General features: G+C 42.6%; 1 protein-coding gene across 1 annotated transcript; it reads left to right on the top strand.

The window, feature by feature from the left end:
* Positions 1 to 1,745: 1,745 nt before the first annotated feature.
* Positions 1,746 to 22,469, top strand: TAF15 (TATA-box binding protein associated factor 15). Its single transcript, XM_033078013.1, has 16 exons — positions 1,746 to 1,852; positions 5,662 to 5,698; positions 6,498 to 6,546; positions 6,731 to 6,821; positions 6,900 to 7,017; positions 9,543 to 9,826; positions 10,646 to 10,760; positions 17,128 to 17,162; positions 17,768 to 17,800; positions 18,300 to 18,409; positions 18,937 to 19,066; positions 20,295 to 20,384; positions 21,395 to 21,479; positions 21,560 to 21,645; positions 21,742 to 21,844; positions 22,102 to 22,469. The coding sequence occupies exons 1-16, from the start codon at positions 1,843 to 1,845 to the stop codon at positions 22,139 to 22,141; spliced, it is 1,416 nt and encodes a 471-aa protein (XP_032933904.1). The 5' UTR covers positions 1,746 to 1,842; the 3' UTR covers positions 22,142 to 22,469.
* Positions 22,470 to 26,584: the final 4,115 nt, after the last annotated feature.

The following is a 26,584-nucleotide window of genomic DNA, read 5'->3' as shown; positions in this document are numbered from 1 at the left end:
TGATCATGACCATTGGTTAGCTTTATACACAGTTAGCACTAACCCAAACAGCACCTGTTCTTGAGCTTGTAGTTGGGCATGTATCTGTTGATATTGTAGTAGGAAAAGAGTATATTTGCACAAAAGGAGAAAATTGTACATCCCACCTGGATGTGTTCCTGTGTCACCTGCTCCAGGTGAGCCTGCCTTGGCAGGAGGGTTGGACTGGATGATCTGCAGAGGTCACTTCTAACCCTAAGTGATCCTGTGAACTCTGCTATGTGCCCACACAGTTTGGGCTGGTTCTTAGAATCCCAGAAGGGTTTGGATTGGAAGGCACCTTAAAGGCCACCACCCTGTGAGGTCCCATTTACACAGGAAGGATCAGAAGAAACCCACCTTCCCATACCACCTCTGATTTTGCAACGTGGAGAAGGATTTGAAGCAGCTGGGATAATTTCCAGCCAAGGGGAAAGAGTAAAGTGTTGGAAGGGCTGATGTGTTTTCCACATCTCGGCTTCAAAGTTTTTGGTTGGGACCACAGCACAGATCTATCAGCAGGCAGACAGACACATAAGCCTGAAACTCTCTCTGAATTAATTCCATTTTCTGTGTATAAGAAGCCTTCAGTCCCTGAGGAATGCACAAACATCGAGAGGCTCTACTCAGAGCAAAAGACTCTGCAGGTCCCCTGGCTGGGGAGCATTGTTGGGATCTGCCCTAATCCCAACATTGCACGGGCAGCCTTTGTGAGGTCCCAGGTTGTCACAGAAATCACAGAAAGGCTCACGGAGCACTAGAAGATATTGTGGCTGAAGGAGATGCAGTTTCTCAAGGAGAAACCAAAAGACAGACAGGGAGCTCAACCCCCTTTTTCTTTCTTTTTATTTTTTTTTTCTTTAATTAATCATTCCAGTCACTCCTTGTTTTGCAGAAACTTATTTTCAGCTGTAGCAGTGGGATTTGCCTCCTGCTGCTACGCCCAGGGGGAAAGAAACAGCCCAACTTCTCTGCAGATCTGCTCAAACCATTCAGCTAAAATCAGAGAAAGTTCCTTACTGCCTTTAAAATTTAAAAAACAGGGTAAAACCTCACTGTTCTCTGGGTGCATGTGCAGGCTGCCCCTAGACAGAAGAGTGCAACTGTTAACTTCCCAACTCTCACAAGAAGGTAGTTTGATGCAAAACAAGAAATACAACTTCTAAAAACAAATCAGATTAAATAATCAAACGTTGTTTTTGCTGTTTTCTCAGCTCATCACTCTTCCTCTCTAAACCAAACCCTCACATTTCACAGAAGTGGCTCCCAAGATCATGACCCCTCCCTTCCTTTGGAAAACCATTCTCCCAAGTTGATATTTGGTTTTTAAGATACTCAAAAACGCTGGCAAACCTTCGTTATTTTTTCTTTAGGATCCAGATTTTGGATGTTTTCTCTAACTCCATTTAGCATCTGTTACAAATGGTGATGCACAAGGGGGGTACTGAGGGAAATAGGGGGGCTACTGGTGCGGAAAGCCGGGTGTGCAACCCCCGCATTTCCCTCTGCTCACCCTGACCATATCCAGCGCGTTAATTAATTTAATTAATTTAATCCTGTGACGCGATCTCCGCTGTGCCCGCACAGCCTCGCACCCCCTCCCCTTGGTACAACCCCCCCCGCACGCTGTAACTTGGCACGGCCCTGCTCACCTCCCCTCCCCCCCCGCTTCCCCAGCGAGTGGTAGGCGCCGCTCGCGCTGATTGGCCGCCCGGCCCCGCAGTCCGCGCGAGCTGCGGGTGCCTCAGTGTGCGCGCGGCCGGCGCGGCGGGCGGGTCTGTCCCTGCGCTCCTTCCGCTCCCTCCGCCCCTCAGCGCCGCCGCCATGGCTTCGGGTAGGTGCCGCCAGCCCCGCCGGGCTCAGCGGGCAGCGGCGGCTCCGCTTCCCGCCGCCGAGCGCGGGCGCGGTGGGGCGCGGGAGGGCGGGCGGAGCGAGCGCCATGTGGCGCATGTGGGAAAGGCCGCGGCCATGTTGCGGGGGACGCGCCCGCTTTTTCCCTCACGCCCCCCCCCACCCCCTGCGCTCGGTGAGGGGGAGGGGAGCCACGCCCCCGCCGGTGGCCCCCGTGGGCACGCCCCCTTGGGCCGAGGCCACGCCCCCTCCCCGGGGAGCCCCCGCTGCGCGAGCCGCTCGGGTCACGCCCCCTTGGGCGCGGGGCGGGGCCTGGCGGGCGCGCCCCCACCCGTGTCGCAGTTGGGGGGCCGTGGGGACAGGGTCCCTTCGGACTCTTGTGCTCGGATGATGCGTGGGGTACAGCTCCTCCTTTTGGGGTCTAGGCCCCCCCACCGCATGTGAGCCCCGCCCTTGGGCTGTGCCACAGCCCCCCCAGTGTGGGATGTGGGCCCCATTTTGGTTCGTGCCCCTCACTGTAGGCCCCCCCACTTTTGGGTTGTGTATCCTTCCCCACGGTGTGAGATGGAAGTTCCCTCCTTTTGGATCACAGCCTTTCTGCTGTGTGGGCCTGACTTCGGGTTGTGGTTCCCATGCACGCCCCATCCCGGTGTGAGATGTGGGTCACCCTTGGATCGTGCCCCTCTCCACAACATGGTTTGTGTGCTCCGCCTTTGGAATGCAGGCACCCCCCTCTCGGCTCCTGCCCCTCTTTATTATGGGAAATGCCCTCCCCACCCCACAGCAGGGGAGCCACCTTTGTGTCCCAGTATGTGCTGCCTCTGCTGTGCACAGGGTGAACCGGGGGAGGCTTCCCACTCCCTGCTGCGGGCTTCAAAACGCCCTGGCTGGGATTATTTCCCATCTGAGCACAGAAGCAGGACCTGACACAGCCCAGCTTCTCCTGGGGCCCCTCTGAGCACATCGTGCTGTTTCTTCATCCCCTTTGGGGTGGGGGTGGTGGGTCCCCCGGCAGTGCTGCCCCTGTGAAGCCTTGGAGAGGTGTGCATGTTGTGTATCCCAGAATGGGAGGAGGAATTCAAGGCCGGCCGTGCTTTGTGGAACGAGCCATGTTTTGTTGTGGTCGAGCCATTTTGGCGTTGTCTCGTGCTGCGTGTGTGTGGTAGACAATACAAACAAAGCAACGGGTGCTAAAGGAATTCAAGGAGCAGTTATGAACCAGGAAAAGCAAATGTGTCCAAAGGTACTAAAATGAGTCCAAATCACGAATTTTTCTACTAAATGAATAAAGCTTGGCAGTGAACTACATCCACATTCCCCCCATCTGTCAGCTGCTGACCAGTCAAGCACCTGAATGTCTCCTCTGTGATGTTAAAACATGAGGTTCTTTTTCTTAGGACGATTCTGAGAGGCAATGCTGCTCCTTCATATAAATTACTTCAGAAGAGAACCTCAGCTTTCAAATGTAAACAACAGACTGTTCTATCTTAAGAGGAATAAACCCCCTGAGTAGTGCAAGGTGATTAAGCTGCTATGCCCCACTTCAACAGGAAATATTTCCATTAACTTTTTAAACATTCAGGGGGAAAAAAAAAAGCGTAGGAATTTTCAGAATAAACTGTTATTTCCAAAAATCCTTACAGACTCTTGTCCCCACTGAACCCACGAAAATAAATTGATCAGAAGTCCGAGAGGTCCAGCAGAGGATGTAGAAAAATTTATAAATAAAGGAAATTCCTCTGATCGTGTGTTTTCACATTTTACATGCTCTTATCTGGCTGCTTTCATTTTTTTTTCCCAAAATGTTGTGGTTTGGTGGAAGTTTGTTGAGGAGAAGCTAAGGAGATTAAATGCAGTTCTTAAATTTATAACTAGTTACATCCTTACTGAAGAATTTTCTGACTCTTCCATTTATAATCTTTAATTAGCGTCGTTAATGGCATATAAATGTTAAACCACAGCCATGATTCACAATGTGGTTACCTACTTCATAGTAACCTTTGTGCTCATTTAAATGGAAACTGTGTAAAAATTTTACCTTATTCCTTAAAAACAAACCTGAATTCCCCCTCTACATTGGGTTTTTAATTGCTTTTCAGTATGAAAAACCAATGAAGTGTTTGTGTAGCAGTGCAAAAGGAGGAAAAATTCACATCTAAGTGAAAATGCTTTGTAGGACATGTGAAATTTAATCTCCTTTCATCTCGTGTTAGGTTTTGGTAAATGTTTCTATTGCAGAATATGAAATTTGATACTTTGTGTTGCTTTGAGGAGACACTTTTATAATTAAAAATGCTGCTTTGTGTCTGAGTATCTCGGGTGATACCCCGCCCTCATCTCACATCCATCACCTCAGGTGATGCCCTCATCAAAGCTCTGGTTGAGTGTCTGTAACCACGGGCAGGATTGGATTTATAACCTGCTGAGGGAGCCATAATGAGCAGATTCAGCAATCTGATGAGTGTTTTGATTGGAAAATGGTTGCAGTCATTTATGGCATTTACCCTGCCTTGTAATTAATTCTCAGTGTCAGCGTTTTAGGCACTTCAGGGGATAGAGGCAGAGACAATGTGAGGGAAAGGGCAAAATTGGGGATGAGAAGTCCCTGCTAGATTTTATTAGACCATGGCACAAGAGCATTTATACAAATCCTTGAAGTGATGGGAAGAGAAAAATTGCAGGATTTATCCAGATTGGGTTTTGACAAGAAGGTGGGAATTTGAAGCAGCTTGAGGCTCCTGCCTGGGAAGTGAGATGGATGGAAACTAAGGGAGGGCAGGGAGCAGAGTGGGGTGTGAGGAACCTGTGCAGAGCTGGGGCTGGGATGGATGTGAGGCTGATGGAGCAGTGTGTGTGTGTGTGCTGGGATGGATGTGAGGCTGATGGAGAGTGTGAGGAATCTCTGCAGAGCTGGGGTTGGGATGGATGTGAGGCTGATGGAGCAGTGTGTGTGTGAGCTGGGATGGATATGAGGCTGATGGAGCAGTGTGTGTGTGAGGAACCTGTGCAGGGCTGGGGCTGGGATGGATGTGAGGCTGATGGAGCAGTGTGTGTGTGAGCTGGGATGGATATGAGGCTGATGGAGCAGTGTGTGTGTGTGCTGGGATGGATGTGAGGCTGATGGAGCAGTGGGGTGTGAGGAACCTGTGCAGGGCTGGGGCTGGGATGGATGTGAGGCTGATGGAGCAGTGGGGTGTGAGGAACCTGTGCAGAGCTGGGGCTGGGATGGATATGAGGCTGATGGAGCAGTGTGTGTGTGTTCTGTGTGCATCTGTCACATGCTGCTGAGCTGGGTTTTATCCCTTGCAGTATGGGCAAAGGGAAGTGTCATGGCTCCTCCATCCCTGATTTTTCATCTCCCACTCTGTCTCTGTTTGTGTCCTTTAGCTCAGCAGAGCTTTCTTAGAGCATCCCAAAAAGGGGTTCAGCTGCACTGACCTACTTAGCTTTGCTTGATTAATTAAGCTGCTTCATTCTGCTCATTGATGATGGCACTGTATTTGATAGCCATTAGAAGGGCTGTACAGTTCTGAAAAGACTTCTTGAAAACAGAATTCAGATCCTTCAAAAGGGACATTTCCAAGTGTGTTGTGTCCCCCACACCCTGTGCTGCTGTCATTCCAATCTTAATATTTTCTCTTGTTAATAAAGAGGAAGCTTCATCTGCAGGGGTAGTAGTTGTAATATCCTGTGTACTTGAACCTTTCTCCCTCTCCCCAAATTTTCTCCTCTAGTAAGTAGAGACTAAAATACTCATTGGAAATTCTCAATATGACTTATTTATTTTTCCAGATTCTGGAAGTTACAATCAGTCTGGGGGCCAGCAGAGGTATGTGAGGATTTTTGTTTTGCTGTTAGCAATTACATCTGCAAACTAAAAGACCATTTAGTATTCCCAGCATGATGACTGTTCAGGATAGAGTATTGATAGGTTTTTGGAATTAAGGATGGAGAAAGTTTGCACTCAAGATGTCTTATAAAACAAGAGAAATCAGTCTGTATTCCTGAGAAGAAGACAATAATCATGTAATGTAAATGGATGTAAATTGGAATGACATCTTGTAATAGTAAAAACTTCTGAAATTACATGAATATAGAGAAATCCTTTTCATGTAACTGCCTTAAACTGTTCATTAAGATTTTAGCCAAAGGTTATGATTTTTGTTATATGGCTCAAGGCTGCAGGGCATGTTTTAATCACTGAAACAAGTGTTTTTATGGAAGTATAAAAATCATGGCTAATGCTGCCTGTGCTAATGGAGATCATGAGGTTTTGTGCATGTGGCACTGCCTGAGTTTGGGTTTGTGTTTGAGTGTGATGAGTTTCAGCAGTGCTGCTTCTGTCAGTTTGTCAGTTCATGAAGGCTTAAAGTGGCAGAATAATGAGTAAGTATAATATAAAATTGCAGAAAACCCAGATTTCATGTACTTAAAATTTATATTTGAAACACAGCAGAAATTAAAATAAGCTCTTCTGGCTTCTGACAGTCCACCATTGGTGCAGTTTTAATATGCCTGGAACTGCAACACTTGGATTAAACACCTATAGAGACACCAAAAATACCTTTACTTTCCAGCCTATGTGAAGGGCACTCTAAACATTTCCTAAATGCATTTTTCTCTTCCAGCTACTCATCCTATGGCAATCAGAGCAGTCAGAATTATGGACAAGGACAGGTATGTTGAAAAAACCATTGTGGCTTTCAAAGCAGATGTTCCTTGAATGAAAATAATTGTTCCTGGGCCAGGAAGAATTCCAGTCTCAGCTGTGCTTGATGTTTGCAATTGTGTCTAGCCAAGGAAAACTGTAATTTACTGCTGTGGAAGTTACACTTATTTGAGTACATTCTTGAAATTACAGGGATATTCTGGTTATGGGCAGAGTGGAGACAATTCCTCCTATGGACAGAACTATGGAAGCTATCATGAGAACTATGGACAAAATCAATCAGGTTTGGCTAGCTTGTTACATTCAGTGGCAGGATTTAAAAGGTGAATATTGACTAAAAATTTTCTTCCTCGATTTCCAGGTTATGGACAAGATTCCCAGGGATATGATGATGATTCCAATTATGAAAATCAGAATCAGAGCTCATACAACCAGCAGTCCTATGGCAGCCAGGGGCAGCAGAAAGGGTCATCCAGAGGGTAAGGCAGCAGAGTTTACCAGTGTCTATTTAAAGTATTGTCTAGTAGTTGTCCATTCTTAACTAGAGCTATAACATATTTCTTGCTAACATTGCTGAGAAAAGGACAAATATTTGAAGTTGCACATCCCTGAAACATTTTTAATGTCTGAAAGGGCAGGAGGTACAGGAAGAATAGTTCTTTATGTAAGAAGGAGGGGTGCAGTTGTTTTGAAGTCAAGCTGTATGAGGACATACACTTTAGAAAGTCTTTGGATCATGGCTACAATGAAGAATGGACTTGGCAGAGTGTTTTGATTAGGAGAAAGACCTATCAAATCCCTCTCCAATCACATTCTTTTGTATAAACTTACAGTGCTCTTTTATTAACTTCAAATAAGCTCTTAGCAAGGGAACTCTGAGCTGCTCTCAGATTGCAGGCTGCTTATCTGGCTCAGAATGCCTTTTCTTGAAAGAGAAAGGATTCAAAAATGTCTTTTAAGAAATGTATTTTGGTTTTCCAGCTAAATAGAGTTCTCAGAACATCGTGGGTTTATATCCTCATCAGGAAATTAAATGTGCAAATGCATGCTGCACTCTGTGCTATTGCAAATGTCATTTACTTGTGATGTTGTATTGGATTCAATTTCAGGAGGATTGATGATACAGCTTTGAAAATATGTTGGAAAATACAACCTAACTTCCCAGAAGGACTTAAGAGGCCACTTAATACTAGAATACCTTCACTGTCTGCTTTACAGGCTTTGTGCCTCCACCCCGAGGTTACTGCTTGTGTTAGAGCTTTACTCAGGATCATGTGACCTCTTTTAAATACTCTCATAAACCTCATTCTTGTGTCCAAGGTCCAAATGGTTTTGGTTTTTTTTTGCAAGGTGATAAAACAATCTGGATTTGAGCAAACCTCTACTTGATTTCTGGTTTTGTAGTTCTTATTATAAAACATTTTAATATTTAAAAGAATATCTTAATCTGCCAACAATAGGTGCTTTTACTTAGATATCATTTTTGCTTCCATAACAAAGGCAGGTAGACAATTAAGTTTTGTTTTGCTTTGTTTTCTGAGTATTTATTAGAGCTGTACAGAGGTAATAATGTAGTTTTTTAACTCTGTAGATGTCCAGTAGAATAAAAATACAGCAACAAGTTGTTTGTGATCTAGAAAATGAAGAAAAGACCTTGAAGGGAAGCTTCTCAATGTAGGGTTGTAACAAATAAGGAGAAACTGAGAAATTAAATGGTAGCAGCTTTGAGGAGGGTGGCCACAAAACTGTAGCTGTCACACCCCAGGGGAGGGAAGGGAAGACAGCAAACAGTGGGTGCTTTCAGCAGTGCTTCCTTTGTTGGTAAAGGTGCAAAGGCTAAAGCAGAGCTGACTTTTTTGAAGTAAAGATAATAACAAAAATCTTCACAAGCTGTTTACAACTGGGATTAGCAAGGTTAAAGCTGAGATCTAGGCTAGAAGTGGGAGAGAGCAGATTAAATGGTATTTACACAGATGGGATATTTTGGGATTGGTTAGACCCAATGCCCTGGATGTGAAAATGCTTTGAAAAGCTGGTGGAAACTTTCTGGAGGCTCTTGTATTTTTTCCCCTTTTTCTGAGATACTTTCACTAGCAAATAAGATTGTCAAAGACTGGAGAGTGGCAGATCTAGTGCCTCATCTTTTGAAAAAGGATGGAAGTGGGGAGGGGGAAGAGAAGAAAGGGTGGCAGAGGTCAGAGATTCTTTTCAGTTACTAAAAAATAAAGACAGCTAAGGTACAACTAAGTACCTGGGGGTAAACAAAGGAATGAGTAAAGCCAGTGTTCCCTGGATGCAATTTATTTCTCATAAATCTATATTATGCCTTGCCATGAAAGGCTAAGAGAACTATTCTCTCATATATCTAGATTTTCAAAATACTTTAGTTCCTACTTCAGATGCTGAAGTAGCTTAGGTAAGTGTGGTGTAGGTGAGATTCCCTTGTGGTTGTTCTGAAGTTATTAATCTCAATCTTAGAGAAGATTTATGATTCCCTCTTGGAATGTGGAGCTGCATTGTGTTGGAGTAGCCTGGATGTCATTGTTTCTGATGAGGGTTGCTGGGATAGTGTAGATGGCTCTGAAGTGAGAAGAATCACAGGTATGTTACAGGCCACCAGAACAGTTAGAAAAATTCTTGATAAATTGCAGAATGCCCAGAAGAAGAGAGGTTGCAATTCAGTGAAAGCAGAATTTGGGGATTTTTTAGGCAGCAAGTCTCAGCTGCACTCTACAACACGAGCACTGAGGCTCTGCCTTGCAGGTGCAGAGGGAAGGGTTTGGTGTTTAGCAGGTCACAGGCTCTCCATCAGCCACTGATGGTACTGGGGAGAGGAGGAAAAACAAGTGTTGGACTGGGACATGTGAGAGGAGTGATTTTCCTAAGTTCTGTGATGAGGTAACTGCAATTAGGAAGTTTTAGCCATGTCATGAATTTTCAGCCATTATTTTTCTCTCTCTTCTATGAACATTTAGCTATTAATTGAAATTCTGTTTGTTTTAAGTGGAAGAGGCTCTTATGAACAAAAGTCAAACTATGGTCAGCACCAAAGCTCTTATGACCAGCAGTCAAGCTATGGACAAAACCAAGACTCTTATGACCAGCAGTCAAGCTCCTATGACCAGCAGTCGGGCTATGGCCACCAGGGCTCCTATGACCAGCAGTCGGGCTATGGCCACCAGAGCTCTTATGACCAAAAGTCAGGCTATAACCAGCACCAAAGCTCATATGGCCACTCCCAACAATCCTACCAGTCTCAGAAGGGAAGCTATAGCCACAACAGCCAAGGTAAAATTCACTTGAATTCAGTATTGGCTAATAAAATTGAGCAGGAGCTCTGTGAAATGACTGGATTTCCTTCTGGAAGCAGCTGATTGGATGAAAAGTTAAATTCTTTTCCATGTTGACATTCTTAGGGGGTGTTTTATTTGTTAAGACTTTCAAAACTTTATAGGGAGATTAAAATCTCTTGGGGCCCCAAAATGGTTGCATTTAGGTGTGTTGGCACAGCCTTGCAGAGTCTCTCTCCCTGAGTTCTGCAAATTCTAGATGGAATTTTTTTCCCAAGCTATTTTGAACCCTCTTCCTGCACGAGGGTGACATGTCTTGATCAGTCATGAAGAGCTTTTGCACTTCACATTCCAGCTTTATGCTGTGTAGGTGAATTGTGAGATAGGAGATGTTTGAGATTCAGGCTTTTTTTTGCATTAACTTCACACCAGCAGCACAACCCACTCTGTTTATCCTTGTTCTGTCTTCAGTGATGTCTTTTGCAAACTGGGAGGGCTGTATGGAAGTCAAATGGAAAATATATTTTAGACAATATGTGTTTAATGTTTGGAAAATGGAGTGTAATTACAGAGTGTTTTTTACATTCTGAAATATTCAGTGACCCTGGAAGCCAAGGGAGATAATGGAGCAAAATTTGGATTTTTTTTTCCATTTTTGGCACAGAGAATGTCAGAGAGATTTAGGAGTGGATACATCTCAATATAAATGGCAGAGTTAATGAAGAGGAGGTGGGAATTGCAGGGTGTGAATGTTCCCTGTGCTGCAGTTTGCACTACAATTGACTGGTGTTGTGTTTGGTTTGACTCATTCTCCCAGATGATCGCCGTGAAAAGAGCAGGTATGGAGAAGATAATAGAGGATATGGCGGGTCACAGGGAGGAGGTAGAGGGGGATATGACATGGATGGAAGAGGTCATATGTCTGGATATAGGTAAGTGATCTCATTCCAGTGCTGCAGCTCCTTCCCCTTCTTTCCTATTCTTTAGTTGCTTTTCATTTTTCTTTATGATATGTCTATTGCTAAGGTGGTTCAGGTGTAGATTTCCAAAACTGGGAGGTTTCTAAAATTAAACCTTTCTGCACTGCACAGAAATGGGTTTTGCCCAGGGGAGCAACTTTGAGATTCATAGACTGAGACCAAGCATTTGATTGTTTTGACACACAACTGTATTCTATTTGCATGAATTGCAATACAAAAACTGCCCCAGCCCATTGCTTGTTTTCAGTGATGAGAAAACCAGCAGCCACTGATTGAGAAAAATGTATAAAATTCATACCTAAGGTAGCTCACATTTTACCAGGGAAATACATTGGCCTTGAATAATTTAGTAGTAACATTACTTTGTTCTTTATTGCTTTTTTCAGCTTTAAACTTCTGTTAAAATACACATCTTTTATTATTGATTTATTTGTCAATCTAAACATGTTTATTTTGGGTAGATCTGAAATACTAACAATGCTGTCACCCCTTTCCTCATTGCCTTAGGCTCTGTACTGTCAAGAAAATTTATGCACATTTTTAATTCTGTGCTTGCAGATGATTTCATGCAGAGGTCTGCAATTGGGACCATGGCTTTAAAGCCTACTGAATTAAACATAACACATATTATTTATTAATAACTCTCACAGCTGGCTCCCCTTTGTGTCCCTCTGAGTGGCTGGAGGTGCAGAGGGTTCCTTGATGCAGGGCAAGAATTGCAGCTTCCAGAGAGCTTTGAGGTGCTACTTGTCAGCACCACTTACCTTTCAAAAGGCTGCACAGCTCTGGGTTATTCCTAAACTCCAGGTGAAAAAATTCTATAATAATAAATATTTTCTGTTGGACCTGATCTGATTTGAATAAAATAATCCTTCTTGGTTACTTTTAAAGGTATTTATTTTTAAATAATATTTAAAATCTGTCTGCTTGTGAGATGCTCCTAAATTGTGCTTAATGGCTTGTTTATAATGATGTAGGAGGATCTTGCCTCTTCTAATTAGGTGTGGTAGCACGATTAGAAAATCATACTAGTGTTATTTTATGTTTGCTGGGGTTTTTTATATAATATAATTCTAATACATATTATTCTGTAATATTTGTTATAATAAATACAAATTTATATACTATAAATAAACATAAATATATATATAATAATTCTACAATATACAGTATGTAACATAAAACAAAAATAACAAGCAAAGTAATTTATAAGTTAATTTTAATTTTAAAACTGAACTTTTTTTAAAATCAAAATTCTTTGTGGATGAGAATTTTCCATATTCCTGTGATGAAAATTCTTTAAAAAAAAAAAAAACTTTATAGCCAAGCCCTTTCCAATAATAGCAATGAATGTGAGCTTCAAAAAACACACTGCTGATAGATTTTGTCACTTTGAAACAAACTTGGGTCTTTGCAAGATAAAATCAAATGTATTAGTGTCTGTGAAAATAAAACCTCTTGTCATATTTTCCCAAAATTTAAGGAAACTTTTGCTCACACATCCATGTAGATCATGGAGCTTCACTCAGCTGGGAAGCCAAATGAAGGGAGAGAGGGGAAGTGGATGAAGAAGTGGAGGAAAATTCAGGGAAGTGGGAAGGATTTTATTAGGAATTCTGTCTGCTTCTGCTAAGTGATGTTGGCTTTAATGGTATTTTTGTGGAAATTTTCTGGAGCTACAGTGCCATGTATCTTTATTCAGTCATTTTGCATAACTGTGATGGAGGATTCTCCTCCTGACTTATGTATTCTACCAGACATGCTTATTAGAAATGTCTAAAAGGTTAAATTAAGTAACAGACTCTATAATGAAGGGGAAAATAACTTGTAATAAGGTAAGAAATCATGTTTAGTCCTGTGAAAATGTGGGGTTTAGAGGCAGGGGTTCTTTAAGGGGTTTATATTCTTTGGCTTCTCTTATTTATTTACTAGGGGAAAATACATGTAGGAGTATCAGGTTGATCTTCAGTAGCCACCATTTTAATTTGTTTTAATGCTAAACCATGCAAATTCCATAACCATCAGGAGATATTCTAAAAATCTTGTCTGCACAGATACTTTAATGGTGCTCTAATCACAGAATTCCAGAATGGTTCTGGGTTGGAAGGGACCTCAAAAATCATCTTGTTCCACCCTCTACCATGGGCAGGGACACCTTCCACTATCCCAGGGTGCTCAGAGCTCCATCCAACCTGGTCTTGAACACTTCTGGGGATGGAATAATAATGTAGGCTCTGACTTTTATAATGCTTAGAAAATAAAATGTCAAAATTGCTTCTTGACTTAACAAACAAGTTATTATCAAATATGCGACCACATGAATGAATCTCTTGTTCTTATCTTACAATAATTCTTCCTTGACTGACATTTAGACTCTGGGAGAACTTGATGCAGCTTTAGAGGTGTAGTTTTATTCTGACAACCAGAAGGACTTGGACATGTCCTGTACTGAATGCTTTCAGCACTCATTTTTCTTTTGTGCCTCTGCAAAGTCACCCAGCACTGAGAAGAAAATATCTTTTGAGAAATTCCTGTTCAGATTTCTTAGCTGATATTGGTCCAGTAGAGAACACTCATTTTATCATGTGTCAGAAGTTCACATTTTAGTTTTAATAACTTAGGGTTTCAGAATTATCCTTGAGATTTTTAAAGAATGATCTTGAATTGCATCTTTTGGGATTTTAGCAGAATTTCCCCACCCCATTGTTTTGAAGCTTGAAAAATGGATGATCTCACTAATTTTTATTCTGGCTAAGAAGTAAAATATTTCTCTTTTTTCATAGTAAAAGAGTGTCTTCTTTTGTTTAGAAAGCAGGAACAGGTCTTGAGAATGCAGGGTTTTACTTTAAGATATTCACTTAAGCTTTTTGGGGTCCTCATCTGAAAAACAATGGTTGCTGTAGTTGGGGGACTGAATTGTTCTGGTTAAGGCTGTAAGTGGGAAAGGAGCAGGCAAAGCTTTGCTTTTGGCTCTGCTCACACAGACTGTGCTGGGGGAGCCACAGAGATGCAGTTTGGAAAGGATTTGCCATTGTGGTAGGATTTATCATAGAAATCCTCATTTTTGCACAGATTCTTTTTTATCTCTTGTGCAGATTGATGGTGATCCAGTGTGAACAAAAGCTACCTATGCACCTTAATTGTTGGATCAGCTACTAGGAGTGGGAATTAGTGTGATATAAAGAAACTACAGCATAGTGCAGATCTGTTTTACAAGTGTGGTTTGTGTTCAGAATTAATATTTTGACTTGTAACAGATATGCTTGAGCTTAGCCTTATGGAGACTTTGGAAAAATGTGAACAGAGGCAATAAATATAAGCAAGGGAAAAAGCCCATCTGTCTGTGACTGTTGGTGCACTAAATATTCCTTTCTTGTTTGTAAAATACACTCTTAGGTGTTAGGGACACACTTGGTGAGACAGATCCATGTTGGAGGCTGAAATTTGGTCCCTGAACTCTCAGTGCTGCTTCTGCCAGTATCTGATATTTATAAAACTGCATTTCTTGTATGTTGAGCTCCCCATATTACCTGTACTTTATTTAAAGAGCTGTTCCCAGCTGGATTAAGGAATATCCAGATGAAGCCCAGTTACAGTCTAGTAGGGGATGATAAATCTGTGATTGAATATTGGACAAAAGAACAGCTGAGGAGTTCTCTTTCACAGCAGCAAGTTCACACACTGAGTGGTGCCTTGTCATGTTCTGACTGCCTGCAGTTCAGTCTCTTTATTTATTATCTTAGCTGGTGGCACTGCTGAATTTCAACTGCCTGTTCATGTTTCTAACATACGATATTGAGACTCCAGAATCCATCTGGGCTCACATCTCTGAGGTCTGTGTGCAGGCCTGGAAAAGCAGTGGGCTGTGAAATGCTGCAGTTGTATTTTCCACGTTTTATGACAATAATGTGGGAACTAATTCAGTTGCCGAGGTTGGATTTTGGGTCTCAGTGAGGGGTAAAGCTGAGAATGTGGCATCAGCTGCCTGAAATTTCTGTGTTTGACTTGCTGCAACATATCTACCTGATTCCAGGGAATCTTGACTGGCTTTGCCCAGCAATTGCAGGAAGGTAACAAACTGCATCTTCATAAATCACATATCAAATGCCACATAAAAATGTAGGAAAGCATTAATCTATCATCAAAGGTATCTATCAGTAGATGGTTCCAGATTTTTGTTGGGTTGGTCATGTGAGACTGAGCAGAACATAACATGCTGAGGCATACTTGGGCAAAAATGTATTTCTGTAGACATTAATTAAAAAACTAATTAAAATTATTGATTGCTGTGTCACAGAATTAATTGCACTGTGATTTCCTTTACATTTTGTATATTCAACTCCTACTTCTCAGGATTCTGGTGCACACATTTTCACCCCAGCATCCCACAAAACCCTCACTTCCAGCAAAATCCTGCATGTGTTGACACAAACTTACTTTGTGTAAGTTTTTAGGTTGTTGAGGTTTTTTACATGCCATACACTTCCACATCAGAAAATGTATTTGTTCTGAGTATTGTCCTGATGAACCGGGACCATAATCTGGGGTTGGAAAATTTTCATAACATTTAGATGATTGATATTACTCACTGTTGTTGTTTCTGAGTTAAAATCCCAGAAAAACAGGCATTTTACTAAAAATTGTTGTGTCATAATGAAATTGGTTTTTTTTTAGCTGAAGTGAATTGGAGGTTGCAAAAAGGTATTTACAGTAAATTTTGTCATCATCATTGTGTTTTTAATCATCAGTCCTTGAGAACAGACAGCCTTGAGTAAAGACCAGCACTGATGCTGCATGTAAAATCTTTAATGAGCAGAGTGAATTAATGAATAAATGACACTGCAGTTTAGCATTCAGATTTCTTCTGTGGAACAGCAATAAAATCTGCAGCAAAAATTTATTTTAAGAAAAGTCCCAGTAAAAGTGATATTACCTGTTGTGCCAAACTGTCCCAGAATGTCAGTAACCCTCCAAAGAGTGTCTGTTAATCCAGCTTTGATAATAACCTGTTGAAACCTTATTTGGTCCTCACTTTGGGCAGATTTTCTCTCATAAATGTGAAGTATCAACAGCTTCCATTCATGACTTCCCATTTGCTGGAACAGATGGGCAGAGTGCCAAAGAAATGACTCCCTGATTTTCCTTCATTGCCTTTTGGTGGGTGCTTGTGTGCCCTGTTTGGACTCTGATGTGTGAGCAGACAGATGGAATTAACACTTACAGTGATTTCTAGTCACAACACAATAGCTCCAGAGGTTGGAGATATTTCTGATTTTTATTGTTTGAGCTCACACTGCCTTTATCATGGTGAGAAAACTCTTGGATTTGGTGATCCTGCCTGATTTTGAGGTGGCAGCTGTGAGCTGTGTCCCTCAGGACGAGGAGGACAAGCAGGCAGTTGTACATGGAAGTATGAGTTAGTCCTTCTGACATTTGGTTATTGACTTTCTAAAAAAATCCAGTGGTTGTATTTTTCCTGAAGGCTCTGAGTATTGACTATCTTGTGTTCATAACATGGATGCAATTAAAAATGCTGTTGTGAAAAATCCTTCCAGTACAAACCTTTCCAGTGAAAAAAAAAAAAAAAAGAAAAAGAGTGAGGGTTTATTTTCATGCACATAATTGGAGGCATAACAACCTGTTTTAAATCCCCTTCTAACCTTTGAAAATTGATGTGTGTATTCTCTTAACTTGGTCTACATTTTGTGCCACAGGTTTCAGAATGAATGAAATAAAACTTCACGGCCTCTGCTTTTGAAGCTCACATACACACACACCTTCTCTGTAATGCCAAGTGCTCTAGTACAGTAGGTCCCCACAGACCCTTGCTCAGAGAATGGCTCATCCTGCTCATTTATCCCCTCTATTATGAATGCATAACAACAGAGATTAATTTTAGCTCTTTTGACTTCTAGGAAAGTACTAAAGTAGTAATTATTCCAAAGTAGCAATTACATCTACAATTAAAGCCCACATTAATCTTCATGAAAATAACATTTTTGTTTTAAACCCCAGTTTTGAATAGCTGTTATTTTGGCTGATGGGATGGGAGAAAGTATTGAACCAACCACATGTGTATGGGTTAGTTTAAAATACTCCTTAGGGCTTCTCTTCTCCAGTGCAGCACCCTGAGAAATTATTTTTTTTCTTTGTAATTTAATCTTTAAACATGAATGGGTAGTGAGGAGAACATAGACATGGTGCTTTAGCTGCCAGACAGTTAATTCTCAACTTGTCATCAGTTAACTGTAGATTGAGCCTTGGGCTCAGCACGTAGAGACTTAAGGAAGAAATCATTTCTTCAATTTTTCCTCTGCAGTGGTGGTGACCGTGGTGGCTTCAAAAATTACGGTGGTAAGTGCCGAGTATCCAAAAATGTTTCAGTGGAAATTCTTTATAAATCTAAAAGCCACCAATATCTTGTTACTATCTAGTAGAAGCATTATAGAGTTTTGGTGAGGCTGGTGTGTTCACGAGTTTTAATAGCCAAACTTGTAGCAATAAACTGGGTTTCTACTTTGTCAAATTGCATGAAAGAATTTGTGGAGACAGTGATGTTCACCGGATTATTTTTTTCTTTTCTTTTTTAAAATTTTTGTTACAAATGCTTCTTAGAAAGGTACTAGAGGTAGAAAAAAAAAAAAGTGGGAAACTGCTTGGTGATGTGACAACCAGCATTTGCAAGCAAACACCAGCACAGCATCAGTGTGGCAACTGCCACATGCTGCAAGTTAAAGAACACGTTAACGTCCTACAGACACCTTCTGTTGAACGTTTAAATCTAAATATTCTCTAAATCTCTGGTGAATGTCTTAGATCTTAGATGCATTGCATACATTCTTTGTATATTTTCTTGTTGCTAAAAAAGTCACTTGAATGTGTTGTGCTAAAAATAGTCTTTTTTCTTTCCTTTTTTTTTTTGTTTTTTTTTTTTTTTTTTGGTCAAACACATATCATAGGTCAAAGGGATTATGGACCGAGATCAGATGCTGGTAAGGAAACAAGCAGTGAGTGGGAGTGGATTGTAGCTCTTAGGTCACTGCTTTTAAGATGTTTGTGTAGAAAGATGGATGTGGCTGCAGTTCCCATGGCTCAAAAGAAACCTAGCTAAAGCATGCCTTCCTTGACAATAATTTATTGAATTAAAGTGCATGTGAATTTTTGGATGTTAATGCAGCAAGTAAGAATTTCCTGAAGAATTCTGAATGGGCTTGAGCCAAGCAGCTGCTCTCACTGCCATCACACTTCTGCTAGGCTTGTGTTATTTAAAACACACACTGCTCTGGTGGGTTGGGATGCCCAGCTGCATGAATATTGGGTGTGAGGCAGGTCAGCTGTCCAGTGTACTCAGCTGATGGTGTAACCTCAAAATTAAGCTCCCTGCTCCTCTTTTATTTCACACAAAATGTCTCTGGGATTTAAGGGTCTGCACAGAACTGAGCTCAAAATATTGCTCAAAACACATGGTAAATGTAGTTTAATTTTCCACAGATTCAGAGTCTGACAACTCTGATAACAACACCATCTTCGTGCAAGGACTTGGAGAGGATGTTTCAACAGATCAAGTGGCAGACTATTTCAAACAGATTGGTATCATAAAGGTATGAGAAATGAGAAATCATGGGTCAGAAGGAAGGGAACTGGTGGAGCTGCTGTGCTGGAAATGTGCTGGTATCATCCAAGGCAGAGTTCTCTCTGACTCCCCAGCAGTAGATAATATTTTATCTGGATTCCCAGCTGACAGCTCATTTGGAAGCTGGCAGCACTAGCACCTTTCTCCTAGTGACATTTAGATTGCTTTGTGTCTCTTCTTTAGTCTTTATGGCCCTGACACTCTCCATTGTGCCGCCCTCGTACTGCAGCACGTGTGTGCCTCTGTTCTGGCTGCTACCTCTTGTTCTACAATTCTAAATTAGGATTTTGTGCACTTGACCCCATTTTATTGTTAGAACTGGGCCCATCATTACTTCATGGAGAACAGCCAGTCGGTGTCCATCAGTCAAATCCCTGTTTCTGCAGGCCAGCTCCAGGAGAATATTCTCACCAAGACACTTAGTGTTACAGTTTATGCTCTGAACTGATTTCGCCAGTGTTTCTGCTATGCCAACTGTACAACCTTTCTTTTCAGACCAACAAAAAGACTGGCAAACCCATGATAAATCTGTACACAGACAAGGATACTGGCAAGCCAAAGGGAGAAGCCACGGTGTCTTTTGATGACCCTCCTTCTGCTAAAGCAGCAATCGACTGGTTTGATGGTGGGTGAGAGTCACCTGTTCTTTGGCTATTTCTGAACCTAACAAGCAGTGAAAGAAGCAAATCAATTCCTTTTTGGAGCCCCAGTGCTGCTATTTATGTAGTTTTTGGCTGGGTTTGGTTTGTTTTTTGGTTAGGGTTATAGCTGAGTTTTTTTCCTTACACAAAGACCTGTATTTCATGGTTTCTGGGGTGTGTTGGATTTCTCTCATTTCATTAAACAGCAGATAGTGATTTAGACCAAAAATGTGCAGTGAAACTGAGGGTTTGCTGCTGTACCTCAGTCACCCATGCACAAGGTATGAGAGGTGGTGTTTGTGTCACTTCTTGTTTAGTCCAGCAGAGCTGTAATCTGTGTTAGCAGCTGGAGAGATTCCCTGCAGTGTTACATTGATATTTCTGGTGTTGTGGGAGCATTTTTAAAGTTTGGGAGTGGTTGTGGCAATCTTGGACTGAGTGCTCTGTATGTACACAGTGAATAACAAGGTTTTAAAATTAGGGATTTATCCCAGAAATATATTGATGTAAAACTCCTCAAACTGCAGGAAATACAGTGATGCTCTTGTAGTAATAAACTCGAGGGGATGAGAGGGAAGTGCCTTCTCCTGACACCTTGTGTGTTCACAGAATTTTAGTGATACTGGGTCAAGATAAAAGCTCATACTCTGCATCTGGTGGGAAATGATACTGCTTAAAAATTTGCATGGCATGCTTGTCTGGTTTTGTATTTGCTAATAAAATGCAAATTGACTTTTGTCTAAGAGGGTAAAGCAAATGTGACTGTATTAGGCACATGTGCTATTCTGTTTGTCTGTGATAAACATTGGATCTATGATAAACTCAGTCTCTGAAAACCATGAACTTCATTTAAATGCACTTGGGAGTTAAGTTTTGGGCTGGCTGTTGAGTGGTACTGAAGCCTTGTTGCCTTGGTGGAGTTACAGACAGCTCCAACATCCAAACTGCTTCCCCATGAACATGGCCCATAATCTCTTAGACATCCTTATGTCCTTAAATTGCAACTCACAGATCTCATTTAAATTAAAATACCTGTGAGTTTGTGGAGAGTTTAGCAAGTGTGACCAGTGGTTTCAAAACCAAGAGATTTACTACAGCTTCCCTGTGTCCCAAGAGTTTTGTGTTCAGTCTGGGTGTGCAAATCACTTCTGCTCTGCTGGGCTTACTGCTGTGTTGTTGGGAACTTTACTGATCCCTTCTCTCCTCCCACAGGAAAAGAATTCAATGGCAATGTTATCAAAGTTTCTTTTGCAACCAGAAGACCTGAATTCATGAGAGGAGGTGGAGGTGGCGGGCGTCGAGGTGGGACTAAAGGCTGTACAATCCTTGTTTTTGCAGTTAAATGCTTTGTACTATGATTGATGTGTTCAAGAGAAGTTGACTTTGAAGCAGTGATTCATCAAATATATGAGCCTTTGGGATTCTGCCAGGAAAGGGAGTAATAAGGATTGAACCCAGTTAAGTAAACTGCAATCTGTAATCTCTTCTGCCAGCACAGAATTTATGCTTTCCTTTAGAACTGGAAAGTCTCCAGATCTTCTCTCAGCGTTGCTCTTAAAGACAAAGTGTAACAGGGATGTTGAGCAGTAGCAGCCCCACATCTATAGGGGGGAGTTCTCAGTGAGTATTTGCTTGTTACAGCAAAGCCTTGAGAGACTCTGTTTGCAGCTGGGATTAAGCAGGGTACATAATTCACCTGCTGCTGACTTGGAGCAGCAGTTAGATTTCTGATTCCTTTAATCAAGGATCAGAATCAATCTCCCTGATTCTCTGCATACACAGTTTTGTCAGTAATCCAGTGGATATTCATTACCATTTCTAGGAATCATGCTTTGGGCAGTGACTGTCAACAAATTCTAGTTCTGAAATCTGTAGGCTGATGGAAAAGGATTCTTCAACAACTTCAGTTGGTATAAAAGTTCTTGATTTTGTGATGCAGAAAACAAGAATTTTGTCCCTGTGCCTGTGTCAGAGGCATCCTGGGATTAATCCAGACAGACTTCTTTTATTGTTAAATTTTTGTTGTGTGGCTAAGTCTGGCCATAAGTGACTGATCTTATACCTTGTTAAATCTTTCTGAAATTTTATTAATGCATGTTTATACTTACCCAGTGGCAATTCAAGCATATCAGGTTTCTCTTTACTGCTGAAAAAGAATTTATAATAAATAGAAGGAATATATTTGCATTAAACACTCCTTGCACTTGAAAAGTCTGTCTGTCACTTGGGGTCTGAAGGCAGTGACAATCTTTGATACCTGTTTGTCATGTGCAGTTCACAGAACTTTATTCTGATTATAATTTTCTCTGCAGGTTCACGAGGTGGCTATGGAAGAGGTGGGGGCTTCCAGGGTAGAAGTGGGGAACCCAAAAATGGTGATTGGGTTTGTCCTAACCCGTAAGTGTCATTTTAATCAGGATGGGGTGTTTCATGGGTGCTTCATCTTCACAGCTCAGTCTGGGGAATCTTTGTTCCAGGTCCTGTGGCAACATGAACTTCGCTCGCAGGAATTCCTGCAACCAGTGTGGGGAGCCCAGACCAGAAGATTCACGTCCATCAGGAGGTGTGCAAAAACACCTAACACCCTTTAAATGCTAAAAGTGTTCATACCATCTGCATGTTTCTGAGAAAGCTGATGTGTTCCTGTGTTTTTGCCCAGATTTCCGTGGGAGAGGCGGCTACGGAGGAGAGCGGGGCTATCGAGGGCGCGGCGGCCGAGGAGGGGACCGGGGAGGCGGCTACGGGGGCAAAATGGGAGGAAGGTAAGAGGAGCCTGGGATAGGGACTGTGGGAAAGGGCTTGTTTATGTAGGCAAGTACAACTGCCATGAAAATACTAACTACAGATAGGAGCTTCCAGAGAGAATCACTCAGTCCTGAGTTTTGTGAATATTTCTGGATGAGGCTCTCTGTAAACACCGAGCAGCACACAGACGTCATGGTAGAAATGTTTGAGTGAAGGGACTGTTTGTTGTTTGCTTCATTAGTTACTTGCTTAGAACTTTTTCTTTCCCTTCCAGAAATGATTTCAGAAATGATCAACGCAACAGACCATACTGAAGACCACTGTGAATGTTTTGTTTGTCTTCTTGATGCGTTTGATAGTGAAATTGCCTGCAGCTTCACCCATGGCCTCTTTCGATAGTGGAATTGAGTGAAACTAGATTTTTATTTTGGTGGGAGGGACTGGGGTGGTTTGGGAGGATTTTTTTTTAAGCAAGACATTGAAATTTAATCCTGATTTCCACATTCTCCTCTTTTCTTCCCCCTCCTGCCCCCATACCTTTTCAACAGGCCCTAAGAAGGAGAAGGATAAACTGTAAAATATTGCCAAAATATGAAGTGTTTTGTAATACAACAATAAATGCTGATTGTTTTATTTGTGAAATCCTACTGTTTCACAATTACTTGAATGCACTTCCTTACATATTCCCAGTGTTGCTGTGGTATGGCTTAAGCAGTAAATGGCACTGCAGCTCTGACCTGAGCTCTGTGTGTTCACAGAACCTGCAGTCAGGTCAGTGATGACCCTCCTTGCTGTCCATATCCTCTATCCTGGATTTGCAGACTTGTCCCCTGCTCCTTGCCTTTTTCCCTGCTTTGGTTGCCCTGCACCCTGAGGGGAGCAGGCAGACAGCAGTGTGAGTGTGTTCTGCTGCTGCCAGGGGGCAGAACAGCTCAAAATCCAAATTGGGATGGCTTTTAAAAAAAAGTGATTTGCTACATCTTGCTGTACTTGCTGCTTTTGGAATGAGGGTGATGGAAACAAGTGGTGTGTGCAGCTGCTTCATCCTGGAGGTCAGATGCAGGTGAGGTTCAGTAGGTGCATTGTGAACATTTGGGATTCAGCTCTGCAGCCAAGGGAGAGGAGGGAAGGGAGGTTAATTATCCCTCCTGCTTAGATATGTCACTGCAGAGCTGAGCTGTCTGAGAAGGTGGCACTGCCCCAGTCAGGTCATGGCAGTGCTGCCTCTGCATCACAGGCCTTGGAGAGAGAACCTCTGGCTGTCCAATATTCCAGTGGGCAGCACTATAAATACAGTTCTTGGGATTTGTGGGTACACCTGGGCATAGAGCTGGGCCATATCTCACTGAGAAATGAACAGAAATGGCTTTTGGTAAGGTTTGTGAGCCACCTCCCCAGTTTGGTGTGTATTGATGGCCATGGTAAGGAAGCTCAAATCAGCATTACAGGTTTCTCCTGGAAATCATCTGCTCTCAGAAATTTGTCACAGATTATGGGCAGCTTGTTGCTCTTAAAACAGTGGAATTTGAGGTATATATGTACTAATGACAGTATAAAATCCAATGTATGGCATGTGAGGGTTCAGAAAGTTGATCAATTCAGTATCTGTTATTTTGCTGCCTAGAAAAGTTGGATGCTATGGGTTTGGAGCTGGGTTTTTACTGTTTGGAGGGAAGAGGCTAGAGGGTGCTCTTGCCCACTGCTGTGCTGGCAGATGCAGGAATGTTGCCAGCTGGATGGGATGGAAGCAAAGCTGGAATCAGCTGCTGAGAGCAGCCTCGGTATCTCTGCTGAGGTTTGTTCCCCAGCAGAGCTGACACCTTGCACTGCACAAAAAACTCCTGAGGGTGCAGCTGAAGCCACAGAGGTGGGCACGGAATTGGGAATGGCTGAGCAGAGCTGAGCAAAACCCAGGGCTGGGGCAGCATCACCCCTCTGCTCCCTGCAGTTCCCTGGTGGGGCTCTGGCTTTTTCCCTCCTGGAGAAGGGGTTGGTGGCTCAAACAGCTGGTGGGAGTATTGGGAGCAACAGTTGCAGCTGCCTTTAATGCCAACTCAGCTTCCAACCCTGCTTTCTCCCCCAGGCTAGGAGCACTTTCCTCTGCAGTCACTGCCCAGGATTACCAAGTAGATTGAGTCTTCAAGTGAGCCACAAAACAGGAGCTGTCACCACCTTCTCAGTTTTTCCAACCTGGCAATGATGCTGAGCACTTGTTTATGTTCTGTTCTGCACTGGGGCAAACCAGCCTGAATTCTTGCATGGTTTTTTAAGACACCTCCAGCAGCTGCTTGGTCTTTCAGAAAATCAGCAGGACAGAGAAACTTGATGGGTTGTTTTACTTGCCTTTGGTGCAGTGAGAGTTAAATTAGCTCAGAGAGGCCTGGGAAGATGTTCTGTAAAAAATACAAACCCAGATGATGGTTTAACTATGTCATTACCCTCCAATGCTTCTGCCAAGTCCTTTGGTCCTGCAAGTTTTCTCCACAACTGCCTAAAGTTTGCCAGGACAAGCTTTAATTGAGGTTAAAAGGAAAGTAAAAAAACCTTAAAAATATGGTATAATAAGGATTGAATTGATTGTAGTTCTTCCCAGTGCTGTGTGAGGATTTGGTAGGACTTCCTATAATAAAATTCCAGACTAAGGAGGGATAGGGCAGTAGATCTGTCCTGTCAGGAGGTGGAAAACCAAGAAAATCTATCTCAGCAGAGGAGCAGTTTGGGTTGTTCTCAGCATAGCTGGGAGCAGCTCTGCTCTGCTGCCTTCATCTCTATGCTCCATCTTCCAATCATGCATTTTCTCAGTGGCAAGGGTTTTATTTTGGAAATCAGTCCTGTGTGGAATGCTGGTGGTTTATTTATAAAAACAGGTCTAGCACTTGCCAAGCTCAACAAGGACTTGGTGGAGAAAAGAGGGATGCCAGTGCAGGAGTGGCATGTGATCCTTACAGAGCTGAAATGCCACTCCTGTATAAAATAATAGCTAAACATTTTCAGAGATTGACAAATAGTTTCCAGGCCGGGCCTCTGCAGCCAAACCCACCTCACCCTGAGAAGAAATGCAACTTTAAGTTGCTCAAATACCACAGTCCTAAAGAGAGATATGGGGGCAGTGACTGAAGCCAATCTCTCAAGTCTCCAGGGGTTTGAGGCCAGGATCCAGCCAGTGCTGCTTTGCCTAATCTAGAACTGATAATTCCCATTTCCAGGGTAACAGAGCCCATGTGATGATGTCCCAGTTGATGATGTTGCTAATGCTGCTGTAGCAGTTGCTTGTAAAGCTATTGTAATAAAACACAGCTGTCAGAATGCACTCAGAACTCCTAAAACTCCCCTTTCATACCGAGGTAATGATGTTTGCTGGACCTCAGGTGCCACCCTGATCCTAGAAAGAGATGTTAGCCAAGCTGTTAGCCAAGCAAATACCAGTGAGATTCAAACTGCTCCAGCAAATTGGTGTGTTCGTGGGAGGACTGATCAGCTGGATGCAGCTTCTTGACCTCAGTGACTTCCAGGAACTCCCCACACAAAAGGTAAAGCCAAGGGAAGTTGTGCAGACTTTGCATTTTCTCTTTAACACCCTTGTGGTGAGTGTCTGTTCCTGGCTCTGTTTGAGACAGGATACTGAGCAAAACAGACTTTCTAACACATTTTAAGGACACAGGAAAGTCCTTTGACCTGTGAGAACTTCCTGTGTGTAAATGAAGTACAGAAAACAGAGTGTGAGCAGTGTGTCACTCTTGTGACAGCCCAAGGAACGTTAAGCTGCTCATGCCTTGGTAAAGAATTTGGCTTTTGCAGGCTGGGGTTGGGAGGGAAAGCTGTGACTGTGCCCATCTGACCTGATCCAAAGTCCCAGCTTTGGCCACTTCCCAGCAGCAGGATGAGGATTTTGGACATTGCCTGGCACAGCACCCACTGAGCCACCCTGCTATGTACAGCAGCAAACATCTGAAGAATGGCTCTTCTTGAGAGGATGGAAGGGAAGAGCTTGAACCCATTCCCAGTGCAGAGCTTTGGAGGTTTTTGGGGGTAGGTTCTTGTGCATCACATCCATCTTGGGCAGGAACTGCTACAGAGGAGTAATGGGGTTGCTATTTGCTTATCAGTTCTGATAAACACTCAGAGCTGCTCTGAGACAGCTCACGTCACAAGAGCTGTTTCATAATGTTGGTTTATGAACTCTTGGATCTCACCTCAGACAGACATCCTCTGGTGCTCCAGCTCTGCTCAGCTGCTCTTGGTGTGCCCCTGTGGACAAGGCAGCCTCCCCCATTCCAGACTCCACGCCTGTGGTGGTGGCATTGAGTTCTCCGTGGTGTTTTAAAGGGCAATAATGCAAGCTAGTATCAAATTGGGTATCGAATTAAGAACACTCTGGATCCCTGAGCTGGAAGGTATCTTTAGGAAAGGGTTTGGAAATTGAGCTCAGTGAGTGCGCTGAGATCTTTTGAGTTAAACTGAAAGGAGGAGGGATTTTCTCTAGAAACCCAAGAAATCAGGAGTGATTAGGCAACCACAGCTTGTAGAGATCTATTTATCATGCTCTTTGTGAATGTTTTACTAAAAGATTTTGTTGGTTCTCTGCCACAGGCTTGATCTGTCAGGTTTCAGTTTTGGGGTAGAAGTTACAAGAACTGAAACTTTTTTTTTTTTTTTGCCTCATTTCTGATCTTTCACCTAACACTGGAAAAGCTGGAAATCTGTTCACCTTTCCGTGAGATAGTGTTTGTGTTCCTGATACCGTTCTGATTACAGCA

This window comes from Catharus ustulatus, chromosome 22, assembly GCF_009819885.2.
Source record: "Catharus ustulatus isolate bCatUst1 chromosome 22, bCatUst1.pri.v2, whole genome shotgun sequence".
Lineage (NCBI taxonomy): Eukaryota > Metazoa > Chordata > Aves > Passeriformes > Turdidae > Catharus > Catharus ustulatus.
Note: the sequence above shows the minus strand (reverse complement) of the source record. Positions and strands in the feature narration are given on the sequence as shown.

What these genes read in the sequence shown, in the direction of transcription:
- TAF15 (XM_033078013.1), top strand. An exon ending in CAGAAAGGGTCATCCAGAGG is followed by an intron (nt 7,018 to 9,542) that starts GTAAGGCAGCAG and finishes GTTTGTTTTAAG; the next exon opens with TGGAAGAGGCTCTTATGAAC. An exon ending in CTATAGCCACAACAGCCAAG is followed by an intron (nt 9,827 to 10,645) that starts GTAAAATTCACT and finishes TCATTCTCCCAG; the next exon opens with ATGATCGCCGTGAAAAGAGC.